The 19613-nt window shown below is 35.0% G+C and overlaps 1 protein-coding gene across 2 annotated transcripts in view; it reads right to left on the bottom strand.

The window, feature by feature from the left end:
• Positions 1 to 9564, bottom strand: part of LOC120347437 (3',5'-cyclic-AMP phosphodiesterase 4C-like) — a 123243-nt gene extending 113679 nt beyond the window's left edge. Inside the window, exon 1 of one of the 2 annotated variants that reach the window (XM_039417408.2) lies at positions 9528 to 9564. In XM_039417408.2, coding sequence (XP_039273342.2) covers positions 9528 to 9549 — 22 coding nt within the window. In that variant the 5' untranslated portion in view covers positions 9550 to 9564. Of the gene's footprint in view, positions 1 to 838; positions 969 to 9527 lie in introns of those variants that run through there. The other variant, XM_039417407.2, reaches the window with a different exon arrangement.
• Positions 9565 to 19613: the final 10049 nt, after the last annotated feature.

Consider the following 19613-nt stretch of genomic DNA (forward strand, 5'->3'; position numbering starts at 1 on the left):
AACAATCAAAAATTATTTATTCAGGTAAGCCATGTTATCATTAAACGTTATTTATCTTCTGGGAAATACAGCGTAAAATTGCAAGTTTCCTATTTTGTATTAAAAAACCCATTTGGTCAATGCAAATGTCACTGATATGTTTTAGATCAGTAGTCGGCAAACTATGTACTACTGGGCCAAGTATGCACATTGACGGTAGCGCGCGGGCCACATTAGTTTTAGCCTATAAACAATCGCCGCATTAGACTTCAAATTAGAACGCACTCTTATTTCTGTGGTAATTAGACATAACAGTAGGCACGTTTGTCTACTCTACGCTTTTTACACAAGAAAACGCCATACAACAATTTTTGTTTTATGCATTAAAAGGGAGGTCGTTCGAGGGCCATAAAAGTTTTGTCACTGTAATACAATATTTTTTTTCAAATAATAATTCAAAAATACCATACAAAATTAGCAACAAAAGTGTATATGCTTTCCTTTATAGTCAAGCTGTGTAGCCTACGTAATGTATTACAATATGAAAAGAAGCTGTATCTGTGTGTTTTAGATGCGGTAAAATATATATCCCCTACTTTTTCGTTAGAAATTTGTAATATACTCCACACTTTTGCAGTGAACGTACTGTTTTGTTAAACTGTTAAACTGTACTGTTAAAAATGTCTGGCATTTCTTCGTTTACTGAAACATCGCCAAATACATATCTTTGAATGTATTTTACCAGTACCTTCCCTTTGGATAACTGATTGAGAAGACTAAATTTATATTCGAATGAAATCTCATAAAACCTTTCAAAGTTTTCACTTTTCAGCAACATTGTTTTAACATATATATTTACCGAGGTAATAACTTGTTGGCGGTCCAATTTCCAAATTTCTGCGAGTTAAAAGCCATCGTGATTCCAGTTCATCTATCTCATCGTTACTTTCGTGAAGTATGTTCGTGGGATCCATTTCGTTTCATGTATTATACTGATTGTTATAATATTATACTAAAGCATAACAAATGCAAAATATACTAATAAAAAATTCGAATATATATTATTCATCATGATACGTCGTTTACATACCGTCAAAACGGTGCGAAATATTCTTACTTTTTATCCTTCCACTGAATTCTACAACTATCATACTTTTTGTCACTCTGTGAATGGAATGTTGGACGAATTGTAACTAGATTGAACTGCATTTCATTCCATCAACTCTTCTCCTATCTGCTTCCATAAATTTATGAATTTCATTACTCTACCTAATGCGTGTAACTAATTCATCATACGATCACGGTGTATAATAAGTATTGATGTCTGCATGAACACAAATTCCCAAATGTCTATGAGAAATACACATAAACACCGATGTTATCCGAATCTGAAGTCACTTACCGTACATTATGGGTTTCAAAAGATGCCCCAAGCAATCTTGGTCTATCGTATTCTATTTCAATAAAAATTAATTACAAATCATTGAAACTATAAGTGTATGGAGAAGTGCCGGTAGAACTAAATGTTTGGAAGTCTTCAGCCTGAAGGACAACTGAACGCAGTGAAGGTTTATGCCGACGTACGGTAGTTAATAAAACAAAGTTTTTCGTCAGGCAACCGTTTTAGATTACAAACAAAGTTTACCAAGCTTTCATCTCTCCTAGGACGAAAGCAAATATAATACATTGGGTTGAATTTCAAAATTTGAGTTCCTCTGATATTTTATTGAAAATTTATTTACACCTATTTACTTAAAATTTACAAGTATCTGATAAATTTATTGAAGACCAGGTATTCTGTAGACTAGCATAAAGTAAACTGTGAACTATTACATCATCAACTTAATGAGGACATCCGAAAAATAAGGAACAATTATCGTAGACCAGAGACGCCAGATTGATAAACAATATGTACTATGGAACTATATATACAAATTAATTGCCATGTATCCGTTTGCTTTTTTGGTTGTGTGAGCTGTGAGCATCACAGACCATTCGGTGACTATTAAATAATTATGTCGCCCGCTGTGAGCTACACGGTCGACCAAAGCGAATAGTTTTCCATATTGATATTTTGCTTCAGTTCTGCACATCAACAACCAGGTGGGTTCATATGTTAATCTAGATACATCGAATCTCAGTTCAGCAACCGTACTCTTATACTCGAACAGGCTAAATCAAAACACCAGCAAGATATAATTTAAACTACCACCTGAACATGTTCGACAAAATAGTAGACTCACTACTGATTTAAATGGACTACATCAACTTTACAGCACTTTTTCCGATTATAAGTGATAATTTGACCACGTTACGGCATTCTACTACTTTCTTAGTTGTTGTGAAAACTCTAAACATCTATAGCAAATACGCGCACGTCATATTAATAATAATATTGATGGATATAGTTTTCGCATACCGTAGTTTGTTTTTGATAGTCTACTCACACGAGGAAGAACGCCGGCAAAGTAGCCTGATACCTATGAATGAAATCGCCCAAAAGTTGTCATTTTAAATTAGTTACAATTTATTCTGATCTTATAAAATAAAAGTCAAGGTCCGAACATTTTCTCGCCGGCAAAAACCTTTGGGTACTCAAGGTGCGGTTGTTGCAACCGCACTCTGTGTGAAGCAAAGCAATAAAACCAAACACAACAGAAATCAACAAATTTCACAATCAGAAATTCGTCGCAATTACGCATTTAATAAAAGAGCCGACTTTTTAGTGTATGATGGCCTTTTCTGTCGCACAATATTCAATCCATTACAACGACGAGAATTTAAAATGTCTTTCTATTTTAATTTGTGTTCATGGTAACTCGCGGCTGCGCCGACTTACGAAAATATGAAAGCATTGCTTCTTTAAAATGCCACGTCAATCTGCAAACATAATAATGTAAGCATATATTGCCCGATTATAGTTTTCGCGATCTTGCGAATTTGTTATCGCCGTTGGAAAAATCCTATTATCTGCCATAAATTTCCAGAAAGTACAACTTGTTAAAAATATATTTAAAAGTATATTAGTAAATCAAAAACTGTTGACAAAATTAAAGCAACAATACTCAGAAAAAATCATGACAATCCGTGGACACAAAAATGCTTAGTAAAGTGCCCGGTTAATTTTGTTTTGATTCGTATTTTGTGAATTCGACAAATCTGAGCTGCTCGTAGAACCCTTACGGCGCACCCTCCAGTACTGTACGTACCAATGTGGAGGCAGTAAAACAATGAATCTTAAGGGGAAATGCCCTGGTACGTATACCACGGTAGCACCCGAAATTTTGCTATTTGCAATGTCTAAAAAGCGTTTTTAATCGGTCGCCGACCATCATAAAATAAAACTTATGGTGTTCTCCGTTTTATTTTTAGTGTTTTGTATTGCCTCTTTCCAATTTAGAAAATTTGGTTTGCCACCATTGACACTTACCAGAAAATTTTTTTTTCCTCCTTGCTCGAACACTACTTAGGTATCTGTCGACGTGTGTGCCGACTGCCGACTCGTGTTTTCTTCGAAAATCCGCAAGCGAGTTACTGTGAAATCCAATCGTTTGATTATGCGACGCGCAAGTGACCTGTCGCGTCAGGTGTTACCAAATTTTCGAATTGTAAATTGCTATTCTAATAGTTGAATATTCGAATATATGACCAGCCCTACTCAGTAACCAGTAATTATTGACTCGATTAATGTTATGTGAATAAACTTGCTTCATATGTTTCATGTAAATTCTAACGTAAATCGTAACTTGGCTGATAGTTATAGTACGCAAAAACGTTTGCGGCCCGCAGTGATTTTCTGGCTCGTTGCGGTCTCATTCAAACGCTCCGCGGACTCATTTGAGGCCGTTAAAGGGGATGAACGCGATTCAAATAATTTCAGTATTTTCAAATTTTGTATTAGTATTAGTATTAAATTTTGTTGAAGCCATCTACTAGTTAGAACTGACGGGCGCGTTCATATACATCTGTAATATTATTATGACCTTCCCAAATTACGCAAGTGGTATTATTTTGAACAAATTCTTCAAAAATACATGTGCGTGAGTTTGACTGGAATCTGTTTTTTTGTATTTTTATAATTTTTCGCGAGGTTAAGTATATACAGGATTTGTTTCTCTCTCGATAACTTTAAATAATATTTTTTTAGTCACCACAGGCCACAAAAAGTACTGTACCGTCAAATGAACTGCTGCTACTGTGAATTTCAGTTTGACAGAATTAAAACTGATGCCCCCAAGGACAGATTAAAAGCTTTTACAATTCTCCATAACACTTCAAATGCCGACCACTTAGTTTTTGGGCAGAACTGTCGCTTAAATACATACTGCAAATAGTAGTTTCGTAAATTATTTTTATATCAACATTTTGAATACAGACCCGACAACAATGCATTTATTTGTATATTGCTACGCTGCTTTCGCTATAACCGTACATAAACATGGCGTACTTCGGAGAATTTCATGTAATCCGACAAATATAAATATTGTGGTACTGTACTTGAGCTTGTTTACTCCGACGAACCGTATTATTAAGCCAATTGTTTCGTCACAAATAGTAGTATATTTATTATATTTTTGTTGTTAGAGGTAAATCTAAACTCGTTACTTTATCATCTGCAAGTCCATGCATACATAACCTCTACAACCTACGGCCAAAATCTTATTGTGACACCGCAAGCTTTCTGTCGAGAATCTGTAATGTCGTAAAATTAATTGGAATCTTTTGCTGGAATTTTTTTCACAAAAGACCTAAATACACAAAATTTGGATTTCACAAGAATTTTGTCATTTGAACATCTTAGCGAAAATTAAATAAGTTTCTAAGAATTTTCAAAATCGCTGCGCAATGACTCAAACAAGATTCAGGAACCGACCTGGATTGCTACCTATAAACACTGTCCTGCATTTGAACTATCAGTCCAACGAGCTGAATAAGCACATTTTAATGCAAAAACATCAATACCACTACTCTTCTTTCTTTACGGTTCAGTGAAATCGAAATCTGAAAGCTACAGTATATTAAATTACCATAATACGTATACAATTGCAGGAGAATTCATAACTAAGAAAATAAAAATCTACCCATAAGAATACTGCTTAAATTGGGCTTGTAGGCAATCGTAATTTTCACGGATTTTAGACAATTATTCGTTAACGATTTTTAGTGATAATGCGACGTAGACATGGGCGAAGATCACCTCAAGAGTCTTTTAAAATCTCATGTCAAGACATTAATGACGACCGTGATGCAAAGGCTTTGCCACCCACCAAATAACCAACAGTGACTTACTGTATAACTGTGAAATGCGGGGTTAATGGGATGACAATATTGACTGGCCTCAATTTCAGACTAGACTAAATACCATATTACAAATATCGGCCTGTATAATATTCTACCCTGTCAACGGCGAAATATAACATTCTATGATGAAAGGGATTACTTTTATAATAATGTTGTTCGTCGGACAAATCCGTGTTCACTTTATACTTGACAGCGTGGTATTATACCGTCTGTTATGTTTTATCTGCCGTAAATCATTCGACCGAATTTGGTCGGGTTAAGGCATTCGTTAAACTGATGTCCGATCTTGCTTGTTCGTGAAATAGGATTACAGTTAATGCTCTTGCGTCGAAATAGTTAATCGTACGTAAAATGACGAACGAATAACAGTAATTATCGGGAAATGACGCGACGAATAAATGACTGAATGAAACAGAAACTTTTAGGTATTAATAAGTCGAGAAAAATAAAAGGTTATGAAATACTTTTGGCTACTTGATAGATCTAATCAACATATTCTGATACTTTCTGGAAATCAATATCCGATATGCCACGATTATCTTTTTGTAAGATATCGTATTCAGGATGAGGTCAAGAAAAGACCACTAAAAAATATGTGCAACATATATCTTTCATGTGCAAACTTCCGAACATTTTTAAATGTTTGTCTTTTCTGAACATGATGGAAAATTTATAAAAAAAAAAAACACACACAAAAAAAGGCAATCAAATAGAAAGTCACACAATTTTGAAGTATCAACATAGGTTCATTTTCTCATGTAAAAATACCAGCAAACACATTACACATGAAGCTGTAATTTGATGGTATGTTGGCCGCCCGAACTATACTAAAATCATACACCCTGACTACACTATGAGAATAATAACTTGGGTTTACTATATCTAACGAAATCGCTTCTTCGTCCAATACGACGTAGCTGCTGGGGTGAGAAGACACAAACAAGACATTGAAAATTTCCCAGCAGTGTAGCCCCGTGCAACTGATGTGAACATCTCCTCGTCTCCTTGATTTTTCATCTGATTTATGTCGTAGACCACTGTTCTCTGCAATTAGTTCTATTATAATTGGACTTTTATTTTAATTAACAAAAATAGATGCTAATTTGAAACATTCTTAAAACATTAATACTAATTAAGCTTGGCGTGGTAACTATCCCATGGGGTTGTCTGTTGCAATCTGAATAAAATAACATCTAATGGCTTTACGGCGGACCAGAATCGACTCATTTTGTGGTCAATTTGCGCGTTTCAGGTCGAACACAAAAGAGATCTCGCTGTAAAAATCAATATTAACGTTTTAGCTCAATATAGAAATACAATAGAACGCAATTTGACAAGACATTTCTAATTCGTACGTAGTGATAATTAAACCGCAACAAATGAAGAGTCCTGTCCGATATAGGGTGAACGTGACTTACTGAAATCCTGAGCAATTAAAACTTGTATTACCAAAAGCCCCGACGGTATGAAAATATAAAGATTGCGGAGAAATTGGCATGAAATTGACAAGATGATAATGGAAGATAATCACATCAAAAGAAGCCTCCGTATGAAAGCCGTTTCAACTTTGCAGTCGTATTGATATGACTTCTCCTGGGAGATAAAGGCTATAGTCTGGAAGAAGAAGAAGGATTTTTTGGGATCAACCTTGTTTTCAGACATAGAAGTTTTTTGTTCGTGATTATTCATCTTGGAGTTATTATCAGTCATTTATACGTGGGTACGTAGAGTTTGCAGCCTTTAGCGTTTTTTTACAGCGTGAAATACAACGGCGTCCTAAAATAAATGAAACTCATTATTTCGATTACGAATTTTGTGGGTTTCATTTTTGTTTCCCTGTGCAGAAAAAATGGGATTGAAACTGATTAAGCAAGATCTGAGAAGATAAAATAACAGCTACTGGATATCGTGAATGGCGTGACTAAATTCACTCTTCCAAAAATACTAATTGTATTCATTATATTGAGATGACAAAGAACAGATGCCGCGGTATAGTTAGTTACCCTTGAGCTAGTGAGTACGTCACAAACGTACCAGTCATTGATGCTAAACATACAGTTGGTATTTTTCACTGTTTCGCGTTAGTGCGGATAACAGTACTCTTTGAAATTTTAGTTGCTTCGAGTGGATTAGTGGCTTTTAATTTCAACCATTTTGTTGAAACGAATTAGGCTGCATTGGCGGAACCACAGATGCATATGCATCTGACCGCGTACTCGACAGTCGAAAGCTAGATAGTATGGTTTACATTGGCAATATTGAAACCCGTGCAGAAAAATCTGCTTAACGGACCTTCAAATCGATATTCTTTTTTTATATTATTCAAAAGCCTTACTGAGCCGAATGCGTGAGTAGGTTCCATTACATTTGAACCCACGTACATTTGAACCCATGACAATTGCACCTGTATGCTATTGCACCTATGGAATTTTTTTTGTTTCACGGATAGTTAAACCCATACTAACCCTAACCCATGGGTTTTAGCACCCGCATATAGATTGAACCCGTGGATATACGCATGGGTTCAAATGTACATGGGTTCAAATGTACGGTCACCGCGTGAGTATCATATAACATACACGTATGCTGAAAAGACCCGTTTCAGAATATCTGCTGCTGCAAGAAGATTATCCCAGGAAGAAAGGGCTGCTTAATACAATGGGCATGCGGCATAGGTTCAAGTAGTTGTGCACAAGTTCGGCGCTAATATAAACCAAGTGGGGGTCAGTCCCTAAGTCCGTTCTGAAAAAACCCTGTTATGAACTGAAATAGACAGTCAAGATTCAACTGCACAAATATACATATCCATCAAGTCGTTGCACGCATTAAGGCTTGAGTTTCTAAAAAGGTATCCCGTAATAAATGCATAACTCGAAGATCTAACTTTGGCATATCAGACAAGAATCAATTCATGGAATTCGCACAGTCTCGACATTGTAGATAGGGTCTATTTCAGGGACATGCAACTATTTGCCGCAAAGGCCAAAAACGTAATATTATGGTGTAGCAGTGTAGCTGATGGCCGGACCTTAGAAAAACTTTATTAGTTTCTAGTAACTCGAAGTTGAGCTTGCAAGTGGTCATCTGCAAAATGATTCCTCAATTTTGTCTAGAGTGATCTTGTTTATGCATGATTTTCCAGATTCGTGTTGAACAATGGAGTATTTTACACAACACTCAGTGTCGAACTTCCGCCATTCATAATAAACGTTGCTTTTCACTGGTATATTTTACCTTTTTAGTTACAACGCGGCACCAATAAAAACATCACGTTATTGAATCCTTGTCAGACGGATTCTAAACCCAATGTGACGTAATCACTTCACACAGCGTCGGAAACGCCGACGGTGTTGTTACCAATAAAAAGGACGACCCGTACGCCGCGTGTTGCACAAGTCTGGTCTAGATACTCAAGACAATGTGAATAAAGCAGTCAAATAATGTAACATGCGCTGCGTTTATATCTCGCTTCCTCAAAAACTCCATTAAATTGAACACAGAAAGTAAATGTCTCAGTGCAACCATTTTAGCTTCCAACAACTGGGTAACCAAAGTATACAAAGGAATATTATATATAGAAAACCGACATAATGGGAAAGTGTCCAAACTCATGGGACACCTGAACGTGTAAATCCAGAATCGATTTTGCAGTTAAAAAGATAAATTCTTACCAATCACATTTGGCTAATTACGTTGACGAAGACAAAAATGAATGACGTAAGCTGTATGCCGCTGTCATTAAGACAATTGAAAAAAACATATGAAAACAAATGCAGATTTCAATCGACTGCTACCCATGCTGATAAAACGGCCACGGTTTGGACGTAAATCTATTTTAAATAAAGATGCGATACTGAATGGTTGTGGTATCGGAATAACCAAAAATCGGTTTCTATCAATTCTCAAATCTATTTGTCAGAAAATTGTGAACTCCGAGCAGGTGATGTGGTAAAATTATGAAGAAATAACAGAACAATGGTCTTCAATAATGTCTGCGGCGGGAACAAAGATTTTACCATCCTCTTCAAGTCATTCGAAATCTGTTTTGACTTCGACATTCAACTCCTAATTGACAATTACCGTTTTTTTTTACCTCAGGTTACCATAACTTCCATCAAAAAACTTTTAGAAATCTGAAATTCCCACTCGCGATTTCGGTGAATGAAATTTCAGAATCCAATAATGACCTAATCGCGTTTTAAAAACCTAATCATACTATCAATTTTAATTTTAAAATAATTACTCACTTATTAGATGTGTGTACATCATGGTTTCGTCTTGATCGATGACTTGTTCATATACCTCAGGTTGACGGTCCTCGGATGGAGATTTATCGCGCGACTAACGATGATATCGCATAAATTTAACCAAAGCTAAATAAATGTAAATTTTTTTTATTGAATTTCATGTTTAAAAATAAGTTGTTAGGGTCGGATTATATAGGGCCGGATCGTATCATACCCAATCAAATATTATTTATGACGTCACCTTACATTTTACATAAACATGAAATGCCTAGTATGACGTCATCATCGATCCATTATTAAAGATGGACTTCACAAATGTCGTAGACTACGGCCTCATGTAGACTAAATCCTGCCCTGGTCACAATAAAGTACTATCCTATCCAAAACTGCATGGGCGGAAGATCTTATTATCGTATATCCTCAATTGTCGTTAAAATTACTTACTTGAACTCAATCCAGTTTATAAATATGATCTATTCTCGTATTTTTATATCGGGTCATTCTCTAATCTTACATTATAACACCTTGGACAACATACGCGCAGAATAGCGAAAATAAATAATATCACCTTTGCAACGATTATAATGAAATCTAATGTTTCATCTTTCATTTCACCGAACAAAAAACCAACATGGTGACAAAAAACCCACAATTGTCATCAATAAATCATACACCTAAATAAACTTCAGAACGCTAGCTGGCATATTGCAGTAACCGGGCGACTTGCAAACATGATCAATATATCGCGATTCAGCCATATATATTTATATGTTTGGCAAGTGCATTATCTAAGACGATATTTGAAATTTGCAGTCACTGTTTTATGCTAAAAAATTACACTTGCATATACTCCAAAATAAAGATTCGTGACATCCCATAGGCGGCGAAATTGTTGAAATTATCAGACAACTGAACGAATTTTAAATTGACGAAAATGGCGTTGATTCCTCGCGACACGAAAGGTGTCTAATTGAGGCAAAATACAAATTGGCTTAAGTCACTCGATTTTATAATGAAAGAACACCGGAACAATTTCACGAAGATCAAACATGTTCGACATCTAAATACTGATATTTATTGAAGTTTTTCGCAAAAACAAGCTTGTTTAATTATGAGATGTGATACATTTCACGACGCGGCAAAATCAATAGCAGACAACAGTAAGCAGATTACGCGCACAAATAAGATAACACCTTTCAAGTACGTTTTCCCCCCAAATCATTTCAGATTGCAAAATGTATTCTAGCAATTTAAGTTAATTAAACAGAAAAAATGTTTTTTCTTTGCCTATGTCAGACGCAAACTTGACAATTAGACTATCTAAACTGAATTTTAAATCACACTTAAATTAAATACTCGGAAAAAAACTGACGACTGCAACCCTTACTGCAACTGACGACTGCAACCCTGCCGCTTACACTATACCTAAGTATATATATACTATATATATATTCTATTCTTCATGGTAGATAAACACAACGAAAAAAACTTCGATTCTTATATTGTTTCGAACTGCTCATTCTCATCTTGATAAAGGCATCACTACAAATAGCATCAGGTCAATCACTAGGCCATTGAACGTTATCTAAATTTTGTTGGCCATTCGAATAATATCTATTTCTGATTATTTGATTTAGTCTTCTTCTAGACTGACAGACAGAAAACACCATATGCTGTCAAAAGAGGTCTACTATTGTATACAACTAGATTAGTGAGAGTTGGGTAAATATTAAATGTTATTCGAGCCGGATGGGTACAAAATTTGCTAGTGGACTCAAATAATATTTCAGGTTAACAAAATTGCAACAAAGCTTTAACGGAAAAACCTTTTTAAAGCATCAAACCTCCTGTTCATGTATCCTCAGGTCAAAGCGCACATATTTTTACTACCGGTTACCTTTCATGGAACAAGAAGGAGTAAGGTATGCCATTTGATTATTTCATTTCTTCTTCAACGGTATAAATAGAAAATTTTATAATATGGTATGCTATCTGTTCCTAACCACGCAATTTTATTATTATAAATTTTCATTCTGTTTTTGCATAGTTTCACACTCGATAAACATATATATGTAACTGATGCTCGTATACCAGCAGTTCATTTCATTTAGCAAGTGTAGAACATTCGCAAAAGCCATAATTCTCTTTCTTAGAATGAACCATAAAAATGATTTTAAAGAAGCCAACTGACGTAGGATCATTTTTTCTTTCGAACAAATTTATCACGGTCAACAGTCTAATTGATTATAGAATAAAGAGCCCATTTTCAGATGGAAATTGAATTTTCAACAATGGTGACATATGGATGAAATAAATGCAGTTAGGATTCCGACGAATAGCGACGTACTCTTATAGATATAGTTCAATCGAAAATGGTGTATACTTTTCTGAACATATCGGTTGTTTTCTACTAGGTGGTGGTAGCTTATTCCAAACACAATTACATATAATCTTTACTCCAGCGTACTATATAGCAAGAAAATATCATTTGAACGTCAAATGTTATGGTAATTGAGGTTACTCGGTTGGCTTACCTTATATATAATAAGGCAAACAATTTTCTCCGAGTCGTTTTTTAATTTTGTTAATATCTGCTAAAGTTGACGTTTACACAACTCTTCAAACGTCATTCACGAATAGCAATTCGAATTTTCAAACAAATTTATTTACAACATGGGATCCCAACCCGCGTAACATCAAGTTTTCTCGAATAATACACCCGAATCTATCAATTCTGATCATAAACCCTCATAAACACCCTAAGAGCTCATCAGTGTCATCACTAATCATAGTTTTGAGGTTATGTTGTTAAATTAGGGTAATGTTTCTAAACTTTATATTTAATCTCATAAAATATAAATTCTTCTTATTTTTTACTCATATATCCACCAATTAGGATTCATCTCCGACGTAATAAGCACGTAACACTTATCCACCGAAGTGGGATCGGAGTCGTAGGCTTATTTTCGAACTCCCCGGAGTCGGAGTCGCACTTTAAATTACCCGGAGTCCGGAATCGGAATTTTAACACTTTTAAGGGTGTTAACTGAGGTCAAAATTTTCTATAAAAACTAAAAAAAAATCGAGTTGACTAAAAGCTCCTAACAGTTTTTTAAAGAAGATGTCTAAGTTTTTATTGCCGAATTTTTCAAAACCTGAAGTCGGGAGACAGGGGCCGACGTCAAATTAGTCACTTCAACTAGGAGTCGATTGTAGATTTTCTCCCACTCCGCCTCCGGCACTGAAAAACGAGGAGGCGCCCACTCGCGGCAAAAATTTATTGGGCCTCATGATTTTCTGCACGCGATTCGACATTCAACTCGCAAACGACCAATATCTTTTAAATTGATTAAATATGACGGATTTTAGCAAATCACTATTAATATCGTACTTATCCAATGTATTCATTACTAATCCTTAATCACTCATGTAGCGGGATGTTGTTATTGGAAATGATTCAATATCTCATTGATCAAGGGGTCAAAATGTGATTCATTAAAAATGCTCTATTGACCAGGTAATCCCTGGATTAGTAAGCTGAATGAGCATGCAGTTAAAATTCGAACACCAACAATCAGAATGCATTGATGATGTAATCATAAACCATGAACAAAAGTATGTTTCGCTGACGTTGGATAAGGGGTGATTTAAGATGGCATCCAAGTATCTTATAAATAAAATATTAAACACAGAAAAGTCCGGCCAGACGTCTTTGTTTGGTTTAAATTCAATAGCACTTTCATTGAGAATGCAAAATATTTATGCATTATGAATAATTAAATACGGTTCAATGTCGAATATATTATATACATAATTTGATTGTCTCTTACCTGCAGACGGTTCTGGCGATTAAATTTAAAATTTCAAAATATTTCGACGACCTTATGATACACAACATTTTTGTTGTGTACACATACTTCCAAAGATTAAGCACTTGTAAATTTATTGCATGATTTTATATTATATGGCATAATTTCAACATTCTGTTACTAGGGGGTTGAACATTAGATATGTCTAATTAGAGTTAACGACGGTACAGAGACAAAAAAAAAACTTGCAATGGAATCAAGAAAAAATGTTAATTGATTGTACATGAAGGTTTGTTTATAAAACCTACCCCGAATCGGTGTCTATTTGACACATTATTTTCGAATTCGAGCATATCACGATTTCATCTCTACAATACAAATACGAGAAATTCTTTATACATAAGGTTAAAGCACGAAAAGTATACCTACTACATTTGCTGAGATATTCCTGCAAAGCGGCATGTGCGCGAATAGACCACCGATATGCTTTCTGATGATAGGACATTTTATGTTGATGATACGATAAAAAAAATAATAATTATTGTCACTCATAATTGTTTCAAATAGATTATGAATCCGTTTCCAGTGAACAGATGAAATTCGGATAATAAATTTAAATACCAAAAATGTATTAGACTAATGTAGTAGACTCCAATGCTAGGCTTGCACGTAATTGACAAAAATCAATTCCGTAATTACGGCCAAATCGATTACGTAATGACCCCGTAATTGCGATATTTTTTCACACATTTAAACCTATCATAACAACCGATTGAATCCACTTCATTTTCGATTGGGACATCGAGTTTGAGTTTTCATATTCCTGGCAGTACTACACGCCGGCGACAGATGTTAATAAGACAAGAGTGAATTCAAATTAATTTTATTCTGATTTTTATCTTTTGTTCTAGCTTTGATTTCCTTTATCACCTTCGCCAATTAACCGTCCCAATTTTATGCGATCAATTTTATCATTACCGACACTGGTATAAGGATATTTATGAAACGATAGTTGACTTTTTTAACATCGTATTAAAAAAATGTCGGGTTTCCAATTTATCAATGCCACGACGTGCGTATTCTCTCGTTTGATTATACTTGCGCTTGCCTCGCGACGAAGACTTGTTATTGCACCGCTTTTAACATTATTCGACTTTACTACCTAGTCAGCATTTTATAATAATTATTGATGCCGACTTATTGACGTTATTCCGATTACCATGCTTCATTTTACATTAAAACATTTCGCGGCCTAAATGTTGTAACATTATTTGCGACAAATTTAGATCAAATAATAATTATTTGCGCATAATTCAAATACCGTACTTATATGACATGGATTTTCCGAAAATACAAAGTTATATCGCAAAAAAATGCATATTGTGACATTTATTTTGCACTCACGAAAAAATTAACTTATTTTTCTAACTCAAGTCGACGATCCTATCCGCCAAGATTGACACAAATTTGGTCGAGTGTCGGTGGTATTCAAGAATCAAAATGAGTTGCCGCATTTGGTGGACAGTTAATCATATTTGGCCGAAATATTGCGAGGCATTGTGGAAAATATATTGAGCAAGGACAAGTCCGGACTAATATAAAACGATAAAACCGGTAACAGAACATCAAGGTTTTGTAATTGAAAATGGTTCTCGCACAGAATAAACACACTGGCTCATACTTGATATTTGATAGTAGATAAATTGAGAATATTGAACTGTTAAAAACAAGAAAACGATCGTCGAAATTCTTAAATCTCGTTGCCATAGTTAAATATAATCCAATGATCAGGACATTTTCAATTAAACACTGCACAAAGATAGTTATACATTAAACATTTAGGCTACAATTTAGCTTTTTTTCTTAATTTTAATCATGCATTGTGGTGGAGAAATCCCACTATTTAGGATTTTAGGATAAAGGATTTTTACCGGATCGCGGGAAATCCCGTCATATTGTTGTTTCTCTGCCGTTTCAATCGCTTTACCGATGCCGAAAAGACGAAGTTGCGTTGGTTCATTACGCAATTTCTCTTCCATCGTCATATTGCTGATTTTTACCGGATCGCGGGAAATCCCGTCATATTGTTGTTTCTCCGCCGTCTCAATCGCTTTACCGATGCCGAAAAGATGAAATTGCGTTGGTTCATTACGCAATTTCTCTTCCGTCGTCATATTGCTGTTTGATAAGCGCGACATTAATTATCACGGTGACGTATTGGCAAGGAGAGAAAAGTGAGAAAAACGGCTGCAAATACCGAAGCTCTAACTTCTTCTACTTTTTAAACTTTCGACGGAATCGACTGCTTTGAAGAGTGCTCGTTTCAATCGCGAAAGCGCTCGACCATAATTACGACTTTACGTAATTCGTAACTTCCCTTCCGTAACTCGGAATAATTCCGTAAATCTGTAAATTACGTGCAAGCCTACTCCAATCCCTACAGCAGTTGTCGGCAAACTGCATTCCTTGAACAAATTTTTTGTGGCCCTCGAACGCCCTAACTCTCAATGCTAAAAAACAAAAAATTACCCATAAATTTATCATCTGCCCACAGTTGCCTGTCGTTACAATGACGTTTGTTTTGTATTAATTGACGTAAGCCAAAGCACATATCAACTGTATGTCGTGCCTACCGTTAGTTGTTATTAACACTGAAATAGGAGTTGCGGGTGCCCCATAATTTGAAGTTCATTGTGGCGATTGTTTAAAGGCAAAAATGAATATGACCCTCACGCTACCGCCAATGTGCACATTTGGCCCAGTAGTAAAAAGTTTGACGACAACTGCTATATACTGTACTCGCTACATTTGCTATACATCTAAATTCCCGGGCATAAAAGTGTCTTCTTATTATCAGAGTCTAATGAAGAAATCCCACTGGCTACCGTCGTATAATATCACTCTAAATGCCTTTATCAAGTATTATTAACTGATTGCAAGGTATGAATTGAAAATGTATTTTGTTCGCCAACCGTGAAATGTTATCACCACCAGTGAATAATGGATGAATCTGACAGTTTGTTCCTATATTTCTAGATAAAAGGATCAGATGAATAATTTACTACTGATACAAAAATTGCCAAAAAATATGGAATAACAGATCATAGATATTGCATCTACCATTGTTACATATGTCATAAGATTATTTCGCGTAAGTCTATATACATATATACAAATGCCTATATATTGCTATCAATTTTTACGAGAAAAATATATTCCAAAGATAAATACAAAAATTGTTACTTATTCCACATAATTTATAGGAGGGATGATGTTTTTGTCGGGTTCGAGTTTGGATTTCAATTTATTTTAGTTTATTCAAACGCTGCTATCGTCGCGAGTTTACTTTTCTGTCAATCTAGGAAGGCTGTAGCGTGACGTTGCTCAGATTCGTCTTTCAGTTGATTACACAAATATTCAATTCCCGAGATCATTCTGGTTTGCGTTAAGTTCTACACATTCTCCACCGCAGTTACGAAGTACAACAGTATCAAAGTTTCTCAGTTACGGTATGATGTATTCCTAATCGACAGCCTGTCCGAAAAACTAGCAAAACAGGAATAGTAAATTAACAGATATATATATATATGGATTTTCAATCTTGGGGAATGCCAATAAGAAATATGCATGAATGATATGCATGAAGAAGATAAAATCTACCATTGCAAAAAACAGCTTCATTCAACGATGCTATAGGCAAGAATTTTTTAAGTATTGCTATCATTTTCCATGGCAAAGCCGGTCTATTTTTACTTTTAATAATTCTCTCGTAGTGTCGGGCCGATTGATTGAGGTCGAGCAATTTAGAATATTTTGAAATTTACTTATTAGAATAATTTGAACGGTTCAATAATTATTGAATTAATAGTAGTCACCCGAAACCTTGGTGTTATCCCGTTTCGCGAAATATAGTTACCCGTCTTCGTAATAGTATTATTAATACAAAAAGTCGTTATATATCCACTGCAATCGTTTGTTACCTTGCAAGCTTAGATGACCCTTTGGATATGAAGCCCTATATCGTTATATTCTCGGACAACTGACCTGTTCCTGTCTACTACTGGTAGCCTAATTCGACAGATTTCCAACAGAATCTACTTTAGTATACGCCATTCAGTTGAACTACTATCTAACGATGTTGAGTCTAAAAAACTTGCGGTTCACCTTGACGTAATATTGAATGCACTCACTCCATGATAATTATGGCTGCAGGCCCGTAACGTTATCAGCTTGAACTGCAAAACAAAACCGATGCGCGTTCGATCGTTTGAAAAATAGTATAAATGAACTGGCAAAGCGAAGACATAAAGTACAACAATGTGGGCAGGACTATACAGAATAAAATGGTGTTTCAAAAATTACTTTTTTGAAGATATGCCATACAATATTGGACTTCTTGACGAGCGTTATATGCCCTTTCAAAGTGTATGTTTGTATACTAGTACATGATCGGTTCTGACATCCTTTATCGGGATAATAAGTTCGCAGTTGGTATTGGCCGTTGATAGATTATTACTAGACTGTTAATGAAATCATACAAAGTTTTGAATTGATGTAGTCTCGATATCTTTCATTGCAATCTGTTATGACAACTTTGTCGTGGTGACATCGCTTACTTTATTTATGCTATTAAATTTTCAGTTGAGGCTGAATCTATTATTACATAAATAGTCGGCCTTGTATTGTTGTTAAGAGGCGAAAGCCGAAACCTTCGATACCATATCATAGATCAGTCAGAAACGTTATATTCATACAATAGTGGGTTTGGGAGCATGTTTTAGAGACATAATCCATCACTGGCTAGCGATCTTCACCGAACTAAGTATTAATTTGTGATGGTCCGATGGTTTCACGAGCTAGGATACCGTAACATTTTTGGTTGCAATTAAATCTTCAAAACAAGCTCAAATGTTAACTAGAGTATTTCTGGCTATTCCTTCGATAGTAAATCGCCGAAAAAGCATATAGCAATGCGCATTTTTGTCATATAATGTAAACGAAGGTTGCTGCTATGACAGCTACTGACACATTTTTCCAATATCTAACTGGGCAAACCGATATTCATTGAAACTTCGTGCTTGTCGTTCGTCTAACTCTGTTCAAAATTTTTCTTCGCATTTAATTTGTTTATAACACTGCATGTACGTTTTCTGTCACCTGAAAATTACCGAAACAAACAACTGGTGAGGTGTTACGGCTAATCATACCGATACGAATGACGACATAACATAGAAATAATGACGATAAGAAAATACGATATTGAGCACAAAGCACGTTAAAACGACATTCGATCAATACAGAGTACATACCGTAAATACAGTTTATTACTGTTAGTAACGTACATAAATTCTGCAACTCAATATATTCTGCATAATTTTATTTGAGGAGAGAAGGATCTATATAAATATTTATAAATTTATATAGTTATATCCACTGAATAAACCAATTTAGCCAAACAAAGAAATATTTAACGACCGAAATCGCATCTTTCACATATTTCAGATTCAAAATTTAAAAAAAATCAGATTTATTCAAAACTGGAATAATGATGATAAATATTGTATTAATATACTCGATACAATTTCAATTGTGCTTTAAATTCAGTTCCAAACATATTTTGTTTCAGTTTTTTTTTATTTAAGTTTTTTCAATTCATTTAATACATCTGCTGTATAAGGGCCAACAAACTATATATTATGGTATCAACAGTTACATACATTTACAGACGTCGATAGAAGCGATGCCTATTTATTCGTCTTAAGAGAATTATTATCGAGCACGCAGTACCAATAAGTTTTTAACTGTTCGACACTATGTCGAAAATTAATTAAAGTTCATATTGATAAGATATTTCTAATTTTTCATGTTATGAATACCTCTTTACTTCGTTTTTACCCTATGTGGAGCTACCCTGAACTAAACTCTATCAAAAACATGTACAAATGTATACGCGATATCATAATTATCATCAAGTCAAAATAAAGCTTGATTGATCTTGTCGTTTGTTTTCTTTGTTATTTTAAGATGTATACTTCGTAGATCCCTGCTCGCGTATATACCTAACCAAACATTTTTTCTAACAGCACAAACAGATATGCGATGTTAACACTTCTAACAAGGTGTTAGAAATTAGTCTGGCTATCTCTCATATGAAACTTATTATTTCCATGCAGTTGCAATTTTTTGTAATTGTGCTAGTTTTCTTGATTATGGTATTCGGGGATCAACTGCCTAAGTCTACTCTTCAGGTAATTTCCATACCACTAAAGCGAGCTCA

Source organism: Styela clava, chromosome 11, assembly GCF_964204865.1.
Source record: "Styela clava chromosome 11, kaStyClav1.hap1.2, whole genome shotgun sequence".
Lineage (NCBI taxonomy): Eukaryota > Metazoa > Chordata > Ascidiacea > Stolidobranchia > Styelidae > Styela > Styela clava.